At 40.6% G+C, this 12,196-nt stretch overlaps 1 protein-coding gene across 18 annotated transcripts in view; it reads right to left on the bottom strand.

Annotated features, from left to right (window-relative positions):
• Positions 1–12,163, bottom strand: part of IQCH (IQ motif containing H) — a 53,923-nt gene extending 41,760 nt beyond the window's left edge. Inside the window, exons 1-10 of one of the 18 annotated variants that reach the window (XM_088172711.1) lie at positions 12,099–12,163; positions 11,643–11,789; positions 11,315–11,431; positions 10,887–10,984; positions 10,446–10,554; positions 8,967–9,086; positions 3,167–3,320; positions 2,399–2,527; positions 1,807–2,021; positions 1–327 (exon numbers count right to left, since the gene is read on the bottom strand). The exon at positions 1–327 is cut by the window's left edge and continues 159 nt beyond it. In XM_088172711.1, coding sequence (XP_088028837.1) covers positions 1–327; positions 1,807–2,021; positions 2,399–2,527; positions 3,167–3,320; positions 8,967–9,086; positions 10,446–10,554; positions 10,887–10,984; positions 11,315–11,404 — 1,242 coding nt within the window. In that variant the 5' untranslated portion in view covers positions 11,405–11,431; positions 11,643–11,789; positions 12,099–12,163. The other 17 variants (XM_088172708.1, XM_088172716.1, XM_088172715.1 and 14 more) reach the window with 17 other exon arrangements.
• Between the last annotated feature and the right edge of the window lie 33 nt (positions 12,164–12,196).

Genomic DNA, 12,196 nt, shown 5'->3' with positions numbered 1-12,196 from the left:
CCCATGGCCTCTGCAGCTCTGGCCAGCTCCTTTTAGGAGCTTTTCCACACCTGGCTGCTTCTTCATCACTGACAAAACAGTGCTTTTGGTGGGATTCTCTTTAAAATCGCACTCCGAGGTGATTCGTGCTGATTTTTGGCTGTCGAGGGTGACCGAGGGGACGGTGTGGTTTTTGAGGAGCTTTTCTGTGGGTTCCAAAATCCTCACGGTGCTCCCCCGAGAGGAATGATGGTGGTGCTGGAGTGTCAGGAAACCTGGAGCTTTCTGGTGAACAGCAAAATCCCAGTCCAAGCAGGGATCCTGGAAGGGCTGAGCTGTTTGTGGGAGCTGAAGGAACAGAAAAGCCCGAGATGGTGCTGTAAATGAAGGCTCAAAATGCACTTTTTTTGTTATTCTTTGTGATTTAACCGTGGGGATTTGTGCATCTGAAATACACTGATGCTGGTTCTGCTCATCAGAGCCACAAAGGCTGCCCAGCTCTACCATCAAACCACTGCCACACAAAAACCTCCAAGGTCATGCAAAACCATGAGCAATTTTATAGAAATACATCAATTGCACCAAGGAATGCTTGATTTACAAATACAAGAATTAGACACCGATTCACTGGATTAAAAGCAGAAAGTAATTGCAGTGGCATTCCTCCACTGAGACTGCCTCCACCTTTCCCAGGAGAATGGGAAACATCCTACCATAAAAATGGGATAAAGCTTGGAATAGAAACATTCCAGCACTCCTTACTTAATTCCTGGCAACTTCAGCCAACAGCTCCTTAGCTCTGATTTTCATTCTGAGAGCCTCTATTTTGAGGTAATTATTATTATTATTATTTATTTCAACATCTCATTGATAGTAAGACAGATGGAGAGAGGGGATTACAAAGCTCTGGAGTGAAAGGACACAGGGAATGGCTTCCCAGAGGGCAGGGATGGGGAAGGAATTGTTCCCTGGGAGGGTGGGCAGGCCCTGGCACAGTTCCCAGTGAAGCTGTGGCTGTCCCTGGATCCTGGAAGTGCCAAGGCCAGGCTGGGCAGGGCTTGGAGCACCCTGGGATAGTGGAAGGTGTCCCTGAGCTTTCAGGTCCCTTCCACCCCAAACCATTCCATGATCTCCGTTTCTCAAGTTTATTTTCTCTTTCATTTTCACACCTCCTCAGTGGCACAAAAGTCACCTGGAAAGATGAAGTACAAACTCCAGAGATTTTATCACAGAACACAATAATTATCCATAAAAGAAAGAAATGTCCCTTTTCTATGGGAAGAACAAAGAGCAGGCACTGAGCAGTCAAGGTCAAAGTCCCCCAGAGTTTTCTGTAAATATAAAGGGAAACACCACATTTGCTTAACTGCAGTGAGGGAAATGGAGATGAAACATTCAAAAACTCTTTTATAACAGTGAAGATAGTTAGTTAAGCAGTGGAACAGATGGCCCAGGGAGGCTGTGGGGTTGCTATCACCCAAAGTTTTCAGAACAGGTTAGAAAAACAGCTGTCTGCAATATTCCAGGTACAGGTAATTCAGCCTGGAGGTCTGGATAACCTCCTAACATCCTTTCTAAATGAATTTCATAAGATTCTGTGAAAAATAAAAACCAAACAAACCCAGACAAAATTTAGGCAGAAGAGTTGAAAGAGCAGAAATTGGGAATACACAAAGTATCTGTTACCTTATTTCAATATTTACTAGATGTGGTTCAAGCCCTCCTGTGATTTACAGTCACTTCCTAAAGCAGCTCTGGTGAAGACAATATTAAAAGCACAAATAAAAACCTCATTATCCTCACTGGTTGATTCATTCCATCAAATACCTGTGTCTGAGAGAGAATGAGCACCTCAGATTCCAACTGCTGAGCTGGACTCCTCCACTCTGGCTTTGATTTCCTTGTTGAAACCATGGAATTGCTGGATGGGAGTGGTGCAATGTTCCCTTTCCCAGAGGAATGTGTGCCATAAATTGTTTCCTTTGGCTTTGGGAAGGTGATGGTGTTGGTGTTCTCATGGTCCAGCCTGCTACTGATCTCTCCTGAACAAATAAAACATGGATTGCAGGTTTCATTTATTTATTATCAATTATTTATTTAATCCCGTGGCAAATGGAGGCCTGATGAGCTGGTGCTGGTCATGACTTAGAGCACCACTGGCTTAACACTGGGCAGAGCTTCAGACTGGGGTGCTTAAAACTTGAAATGAGCTAAGAACCCAGGAGGATCCCAGAAATGAACCAAGGGATGAAGAAATCTCATTCCTACCCAGCTGCAAGACAGGATTTTCCTGTCTTTATGCTTTATGCCCTGCACAATTTGGTGAGTGCTCACCACAGAGCTCTATTTCCTTGGCACAGAAAAGCTGAGAGTGAAGCTGGAGATGCAGTGAAGGTTGTAATCGATGTTTTGTACTCACCCACAGCCGGTTCCTTGTGCTGCCTGGGGAATTCAGGACAAGCTGCTGCTCTGGACACAGCAGGAGGGGCTGGCAGAGCCCTCTCTGCTGCTGCAAGGATGAGCCTTTGGCCACTGAGGCTCGGGGCACCTACAAGAAGATGACACTCGTGAACAATTCCAGCCAGGAATGAGAAGGAATTCTTGGCAATAAACGAAGATTGAAGCAAAGGCAGACCCAAGTTCTACATCAGCACTACAAAAGCAGCAGTTTCCTTTAATTGAAAGATTGCTATCTTTCAGTGGTCAATATTTCACCTCGAAGGAAGGTGAGCTGTGCCTATAAAAATCGACAAACACATGCAGGATATTGCACCAGTGCTAATTCTGAAATGTTTGTGTGTCTATAATGATATGCTTGTACAATGCAACTTAATATGCAGAATAGATGAGAACCAACTCTAGCAAAGCACAATATAATAACATAATTATGACTACAAACTGATTGCTAAAACAGTCCAAACCTAGTTAGGATTGAAAGATTAATACCCAGCTGTTAATCGTGATGGTTTGACTGGTATTTATACAAGAACCACACACAAAGTTTTTCCTTGCAGCAGCTGAACCCTGGGAGCTCCAAGGAGTGGCTCAGGATGATGCTCTAGACCCCAAACCCAGCCTAAAATTCATCCCTGCACCCTTTGCAAAATTGAAATCACAATTCCTGGAATTCCTGGAGGTGGCAGGGAACTCAATTCCCAAATTCCTGCTGCTGCAAACAGGGTCTCACCTTTGGGGATGTCTTGTGCCAGGGAGTGAAAGGCAGGCAAAGCCCAAGGCTTGGTGACTGTGGCACCTTTCCCTGACCTCTGGCTGCACATCTGGGGACAGACAGAACCTCCTTTAGCACAGGGAAATTGGGATTTACAGACACTCCTCTGCTCCTGCAGCAATAAATAATCAATATCATTTCTGCTCTGACTGTTTCATTAAGATTTAACAGTGCACCATTCCTTTTATTACTTGTGAACATGCTCCAGTATTGTCTGCTGTTGTTCCTTCAGTAATTTAAAATAAAGTTAATTAAATTTAATTGATGTCTTGTGTACTATTTAATGAAGGAATCTCAGGAAGTTTGCTCAGTTGTTAGGAGAGTAATGTAAATACAGTGTTTCTTGACAGAACAGTGTTAAAAATATAAAATGCATACACAGGCAAGGAACCAGAAGGAAAAAGAAATACTTGAAACTATTAGCTTTTAATGAGTGATTATCAAGCTTTTAGTACAATCCAGGCCATGACTGGATCTTGGAGCACTGTTGTGTCCTAATTATTGAATAACAGCACCCAGCAACTTGCTAGAAAGGGAGAAGGGACTCTCGAGAGGCAAAAGAGATCAAAATTAACTATTTTAACCTTTCCTCCCAATTTATCTAACAACACTGCCCACAAGAGATGAGAGAGAAAAAAAGATCTGTACTTTTTATCATAACAGAGAACCTTTCAGAGAAATCCCAGCCCTCAGTTTAGTTGTGGCCATTATGGAGCATTTTCTGTTTGAAGGGATGGAGGTGGATGAATCTCCATGTCCTGGGTGTTCCAAGAAAATAGCAATAACCATGGAACAAAGGTTAACTTCATGCCAGCTGCCATCTAAGTGGCTTGATACTGAGAAAAGGAAATTATAAAGCTTTATAAACCACATTTTCCTGCTCACCCTCAGCCCCAGCAGTTTGGTGAGGCCACAACAAAAATATCTCAAAGCTAAGAAATTGAATTAAACAGTGATTCCTTTTCCAGATTATTGCTGGTTTAACAGTAAAGCAGCACTGATTTTACTCCTGGTCAGTTTTAGAACAATTTAAAATCCCAGTTATGAGGTTTTGTTATGATAAGTAGCACATAAAATACATTTATTTTCATAGAGATGTAATGAGCTACAAGGAAAAGCAGTTCAGGTGGAGTGTGTGAGTTCAAAAGCAGCCTGGAGGCTTGTTTGGTTTTGTGGTTTTTTTTTTAATTGGAGATAGATATTTAATTCTTTTTTTGCTGTACCCTTTAATTTCCAGCAAGTCCACGATGTTAAAACAAAGATTGATGCAACAGAAATGTAAATTAATCCCTCGTTTACACTGCCCAGTGCCATCATTCAGCAGCACAGGCAACACAGTGGAAACCCAGAGCTGATCCACAAAAATTCCACCCAATTTCTGCACCTTTCCAGGCCTCTTCCAGCACCTCATTCTGCACTGGCTCCCTCCTGAAGAATTCAGGGAGGTAGCAAAGCAAAAGTGCCCAACTGCTTCCATTTTGGGAGATATTGTCATTACAATGAAGCCAACACAATTATGATAAGACCTCAAAAAAGAATATTGAGTGATACAAGAGAAAGGTTTACTTTTAACATCAAAGCTTCATCATGAGAACTTGGAAAATTCAGTTTTTACAGGGCTGGAAGGGAGCTCTTAAATTGCAGGGCAGAGCAAGGCTGACTTGCCTTAAAATATGCTTGGAGTGTGCTAAAAAACTATTTTTTCATTTCAAGTGCTTCTGAGTGTAATTAACCTGGGACACAAGAAAAACAATTCTATTACCCTTTCTAAAGCGTTTTTCTCTTGTGGATAAACCTCTCCCACTTTATTTTTTCCTTTTTGCTTCATTTTAAATAGGGCACTTGTTGGAACACCACAGGGATTTTTCTGATTAGTTCTCTATTTGTTTTCTTTTTACCTAGCAATATTTAACTAGAACATCTTTTTTTTTGTTGTTGTTGGTTGGTTTTTTGGTAAATATCTTTGTAAGTATTTTTTCCTTCAGTAAAAAAAAACAGAGACTGGAATTAAATACAGAAAAAAAAAAAAAAAAAGATGAGTATTGTGTACCAAACCAGGAATAGAAAGATGAGATTTGGTAAATAAATATCAGGAAATCTGAGGGTTTGATAGTGATGGGGAAAAAAAAGGGATATAACAGATAAATTTATCACTCCATCCATCTTCTCCAAGCTGTCATATTTGTTGTTAAGAAGTTCCTGTCAGGATTTGATGGACACAGCATTTCCCCCCATAAAGGGAAAGAGGAAGCAACAGCAAAATAAAAATCAATGGAACTAAGGTCATTTTTCAGTATGTTCAGGAAAAGGCCTGGAGAGGCAAGTTTAATGGGAAAAACATGGAATTGCATCTTTAACAACAGATCTTGTGTTATTCTTACCTTCTCTAAGCCCTTCAAGTAACCAGAGATGGCTCTGAGCACTCCATTTCCCCCATATTTAGAAAAAAAAAAAATGAAGTTTTACCCCTTTCCTGACCTACTGCTGTCTAACAGAAATCCAATAGAAATCCAGATCCACCCTAACAGGTGTGAAAGGGAATAGAGGGAGAACTTGGGTGAATCCCACATCTGCTCTTTGAGGCAGCAGCAGCAGCACAGAAGGGACTGAGGGAAATAATTGCTGCCTTGAACCACAAGATGTTTTAGTGGTGGGCACGGGGCCAGCTTTCAGCAGGCACGATTTTGTAGGATCAATTGTTTGGAATTCAGGGATGAGCATCCCTTCCTGTTCCAGAGGCAGCTGCAGAGCAGCAGCCCATGGCATCCCAATCAGGCACCGAGTTTTTGTCAGGGAATGCTGAGATGCACACACACAAAAACGGCTCTGGCTGCACCCCTGCCTTGCAAAAAAAAAAAAAAAAAAAAATTAAAAAAAAAAAAAAAAAAAAAAATGACACTCCATCTCCAATTGCAGATGACAAGAACTGGATAAAAACTTCAAACAAATGGTGACCTTTCAAAAGATTAATTTGTTTACCAACAAAGCGTTCTGCTTTTGTCAGAAGAGATGGGGGTGACCTTCACATTCCCATTTCCAGGTTTGAGAGGATGCTGACTGCACTCATCTGTTAACTTCACTCTCTCTCACCAATTATTTCCTTTTTATTTTTACTGACAGGAAGATTTGATTCAATCACCGTGCTGTTTATTATGATTACACACAGTAATATAAACACAAGGAGTTTCTTTTGATTTACTGTAGTGTGACATCAATTTGTTGAAGTCTCATCCTGCCAAACCCTGCTTTGCCTGTAATTAGAGCCACATGCCTGGGTATAAAAAACACAGCCAGGTTTGGGGCACCAAAAGACCTGGTTTTCTTCTACAACTTCTTCCAGTCACTTGAAATTAAAAGAATTTCCCTGCTTTGCTTTATAATTTTGAAAATAAATACACTTTCAAGGATAAGCGTTAATGATTAGCAGCATGCAAATGCTGAATAAAGAAAGAATAATTGAAGATATTATTAGAATGGTTGTGCTCAAACAAGTGAGCTTAAAAAAAGCCCCAGAATCGCTGCCATCACCATTAGAGCCCCACTAGATAAGATGCAACTCATAAAGGCTAGAAATCATCACCATATTAAATTCTACCTCATGAATAAATGAAAAGGTTCCTAAGTTTACAGTATAATATACATTTATAAGAAAACAAGGACCCAGAAGTGCCAGTATAATTCTATAACAGAACAGCAGTCCTATGAAAAGAGAAGGCAGAGCTGTGAATCTTTCCTCCATTGCAGCAGTGCATCAGAATTATTTTTGCTGCAGTTCAGATTACTGTTCCTTTGGCTGGATACTCCATGGGAAGTATACATATTTAATAATTATCCACTCATCGTTTTTCATCTCTTATTCAGATATAGGCTGCAAAAGAAAGTGATGCCCTGTGTGTGTTTCAAACAGAATTAACAGCCTTCATTTTCAAATAACTACAGAACTTAGAAGAGGATGAAGCATTATTATTAAACCCAAAAAGGTCCAAAAGGGCAACAGTTAATTATTCTTAGTTTCTATGATAAAATCCAGCATCAGCAACTTCATAATACCAAAAGAACAAGAAAAGACATCATTTTTGGCGAAACAATGAAATCCTGACGAAGACTTTTTCCAACTCCTGGAATGGCAGGACAATAAAAAGCCCGGGTAGATTTGTGCTTGACCCCTGGGGTCACCTCCAACGCCGACTTTTTAACCTCACCGCGTTTCCAAACCCGCTCAGCCCTCGTTGAAATCTCGTGGAATAGGCCTGAATGGCGCAATTAATTTTAAATTTAATTGGGTGGGGGTTGATTTTTAAGGTTTTTTTTTTTTTTTGGGGGGTGGGGGAGCCGCTCGTTGACCCCGCGGACACCTGAGGGACGTGAGAGCGTACGGACAGCGCCCCCTGCCGGCCGCCCGGCCGCTGAGCCCCCGCGTCAAATTTAATCTTAATTTGATCCAAATTAATCTCATTTCACACCTGAAACCGCGCGCAGATTCATTGGCTTTACCGCTGATAATATCATATTGTGTCATCATATAAAATTCCCCTCCTTTAAGTGCTGGAAGACAGCACCTTGAACAACAAACACGGCTCAGCAGTGGATTTTATAAATATTAACTGCAAATATTTTACAGGCAGCAAAGGCAGAACATCCCCAAACCACACATTGTGCCTTAAGATTGGGAAACTTAGAAGAGAATAAATTAGAAAGGAAATACCTGCTTGGTTTTTAAGCTGCTCAGCAACTGTAAATATGGATCTGGAAGCCTGAGTAATTCCCATTAAATGCTTGTAATTTAAGTTTTCTGTGCTCAGTGCACGTTTCAGGGAGAGTGGTAAAACACATGGCTCTCTGCAGTCGGATAATATTCCTCTCTGTGAGTGTTTTAGAGTGGTTCTAAAAACCTATTAGCCATGATGCTTTTTTCTAATTAACTCTATTATCACAGGGTTAGACAAATCACCTCTTAGTCTGGGCAACAGCTTTTCCAAAAAAATCATTTTTTATAAGTGGCAGCTCACAACTGTGCCATTCACAGATTTCTCTTGGTGTTGTTTAAAACCAAACACCCCAGAATGTCTCCTAAAGCACTGGGCTTGCTGCAGGATGCTTCTGTCACATAAATTAAATTGTAGAAGAGCATCCCCATGTGAGAACATTGGACCACAGTGCTGTGCTAAATTTGTGAACATAATTGATTTTTTGGAGCCATGGCTGTGCCTACTCTTCTTTTTTTTTTTTTTTTTTTTTTTTTTTCTGAAAGCATTCTTTGCTAAAAATATCATCTTTACATTCAACTGCTGCAGAACAATTGCAGAATTGGCAGCAGAACCGAAATTTGCAGGAGGGAAATTTGGAAAAAATCAAAACTTCATCTTGTTTAATTTGAACATTCCCAGAGCAGAAAGAAGAATGAGCTTTTAATTCTTCCTGCATCTTTGGGTCACATCCAGGAGTCCCCAAGCTCCAGTTTATCTCCTCTGCCTGATTTTCCTGACATTACTGACCATGCACATCCCATGTATATTCATATTTTTCCTGGATTGGAATCTTGGGACATGAACCTGTTACATTTCAGATTTCTTTTCCCCAGGTTTTCTTTTCTTTTACCACTCAAAATGTTTTGATCTTTAAACACTCATGTCAAAAAGCAGGAAATCATGAGGAAATTACTTCCATGTAAATATTTTATTTAGGGCTGATAAATATTAACTGTAATAGTGCAAAACAATGCATATAATAAATCCATAAAATAATAAAAGTTACTTACAGGAGCAGATTTTTTCTTTGTTATAAGTGGTAGCCTGGTCTCCTCATTGGGGTGTTTTAAACCAGCTTTATTATCCATGTTTTCTGAGTCAAGCATAATTTTAAAATCCATTTCCACCTGCTGCTGAAATACACAACAGGGATAATCTTAAAATAACTGCACTGGGGCTTAAGTGTTTAGAGGCAGAAAGTAGTAAAGATGTCGTAAATTTGCAAAATGATGATAAAAATTAATATTATTTAACTCCACACAGAACTGGGCAAACAACCAAGTGCCTTTGTTCAGATGGAAAACTTGGTAAGGATTTGAGTATTTATCCAAATTGACATTTTTTTCAGACTTTGTTCAATTAATTCCATTCTCAATGCAGGCACAGCACTTGATTATTAGTAAATGAGGAATTAAAAAACCCTGATAGTAATCAGAATTCAAACATAGTTCTTAATGCACTCTGTGATCTGCATAGAATGAGTTTGACTATTCTGCTAATAAAAATAACCATGATTAAATCCCAAGGGACAGAAAAAGACTTCACAAGTTTCTTCTTGTTATAAGAAATACCTATAAAACCCAGAGGGATGCTCTATGTTTTTATTACAGCATAAATTTCTGACGTTGAAAATCTTTTGGTGAGTATTCTATTGTATAAATGTAAAAAAAAAAAAATCCAGGAAAATTCCAGTTTTTCCAAATAAAATATGCCATAAAAAGCTCAAAAATCACTAGATGTGTACTTGAAGTATTGAACAACTGTGTTATTTTGTGAAAGCACTAAAATGCTGTCATTTATTTATCTGCACTGTATATTCTCTCTTCTTTTGATGGTAATTACAAGGAGATGTATCAATGAGATGCTCATTTAGATTTGGGGTTGTAAGAACACAAGTTATTATCCAAGCCAATTACTCCTTTACCCACATGGCTGCACAGAGACAGAAAGTTCAATTTTCACCTCATCAGTGCTTTTGTGGTATTTATTTTATTACTATAACACACCGTTATGCAGGGAGGAAACTGCTGGTGCTATTAAAAAAAATAAATAAAACTGGGGAGAATTGAGCACCTTTCAATTAAAACAGGAGATGATTCCCAATGCAAACTCCTCACTCAGGGAAATGATCAATGCAGGGGGGGAAAAGTGCCACGTAAGATAACAAAAAATGTTAATTTATTAATAAAAATAATTAATTTCTTGATAAAAAAGCACCTGAGGAAAGTGGCTTTGGATGAGTGGGAAGTGCCAATTCCACACCTGCATGGATGATGCTGGAATCTTTCTCAATTTAAAAATTATCCTGGGCTTGGGGAAAGGTTCCTGTCCCAGCTGCTCCCTTCTGCTGAGGATTTTTTAACACTTTCAGTCCTGGGCTGTTCTCCAAGCCTGAATCCATGGGCAGTCAGAGCATTATGGGATGCACAAGCCACCAGACACTCCCTTGAACGTGGCCCCTGCAGAAGAATCAAGGTGTGATTTCACACCTGAGAGCCCTGGCACACCCGTGGGGCTGAGCTGCTGCACCTCTGCACAGTCACAGGCTCGAGTGGTGGCAGAACCAGCTGCTTCTCACAGGCACCAAAAGGAAAATTCCTGCTTGGGAGAGAAACAGGCAGTGAGGTTTCTAAAATTTGCTTGGATTTTTACCTGTTAAAGTCACTCTGCTTCCATCCAGTTCAATGCAAATGACTGTGTTTTTATTTAAACTTGCATTTAGCAAAAGTAAAATCACAGGAGTTAGCAGAGCACTGCTGGAGCCACTTAGAATTGCATTTACGTTTGTATTTTTTTTTTTTTTTTAACTTAAAATCAAACTAGGAAATGACTGAAGTAACTTTTTCTAGGTCAATACTCCCATGTGCTTTGTGTGAGATGATTATGTCACCTCAGTTTTTGTGTCTTGCTGCAATAAAACATTCACTTACCACTTCGGGGCCTCTTTGGAATTCACTTCTTTATTACCAGCTGAAGAAAAAGTTAAGTCTTGGCCATTTGTAACATTTAAATAATTTTCAGCGTGTTTCTGTTAGAGGAGAAAAAATTACATTACAAAGATATTAATTTTATTTAACTCAGTTCATTAAGCAATCCAGGTCTTTGCTCGACTGAAAAGTTGATAAACTTTGTTCCTCTTTTGAATTAAAAAATCTAATTTTGGGTGACAGGCACAAGATCAATTAATTCTGATGCCCCAAAAAAGGGAACTATCATTCTGAACTGTAATGTCTGTGAATTCTCATCAGTTGCTGATTGGAAATGGATCTTGTAAGATAACAAATGAGTGGTCCGAGTGAATTATTAACAGAGACTTTAAAAACTGAATTATTTTCTGGATCTGCTCTATTTTACTTACTCGCAGCCCAAGTTCAGTCCTTCCAGTTGCTTTTCTGAGGTCACAAATATCCACGGCTTCTGCATTTCCTTTCAAGTTGTTTCTTTCCATTTTAAGCTTCTGAAGGTCTTCTTGAATCTAAAAATCAAGTTAGGACAAAAAACATACCTGTAACCAAACTCCATGGGGTTAGGTAGGATTTAATTCGAATTAAATTATTCCTAAATACAGGGGAAAAAAATCAATGCCACTTCCCATACTGCTATACTACTATAAATAAGAATATAAAGCCAAAGATTTGAAGTCATTGATGGTAGAAAAGCTGGAAAAGCTCCATTTTAAAACAAACCTCACGAAGCAGTGACAATAAACTTCAGGACTGAGATTCTCCGCTTAAGGAACGATGTTTCCTCACAAATCTCACACGCACGGCACAGGTGGTTTCACAGGGCAGGGATCTCAAGAGCCTTCATAAGAGACACAAACACCAGGCAACCTGTGAGGACACACCAGCCCATGTCAAAACCGTGGATTTGCGTTAATTAAACATCTCCAAGGTGTCAAAACTCGCAATATTCACAGCCCCGGCCCTGCTCCCACACGCACCAGCCCCTCAGACAGGGCCGAACCCCCGCGCACCCCCCGGCCCCTCAGCAGCACCGCGCCTCAGCCAAGAGATCACCCGGGGTACTGAGGGATAACCCGAGGTGCTGAGGGATAACCCGGGGTGCCCCGCCTGCTCTGCCGGGGCAGGAAGGGCCGGTTCGGGGAAGGAGGTGCCGCTACCGGCGCTGTCCGAACCCACCCGCCCGCTCCGGCCATGGCGGCACCGCCGCACCCGGCAACGGGACGCGCCGGCCGGGCCGCACCATCCGCCCCGCCGCGGAGGGGGGGGACAGACAA

This window comes from Sturnus vulgaris, chromosome 13, assembly GCF_052056855.1.
Source record: "Sturnus vulgaris isolate bStuVul1 chromosome 13, bStuVul1.hap1, whole genome shotgun sequence".
Classification (NCBI taxonomy): Eukaryota; Metazoa; Chordata; class Aves; order Passeriformes; family Sturnidae; genus Sturnus; species Sturnus vulgaris.
The sequence above is the reverse complement of the archived record's forward strand: the minus strand, read 5'-3'. Positions and strand labels throughout refer to the sequence as shown.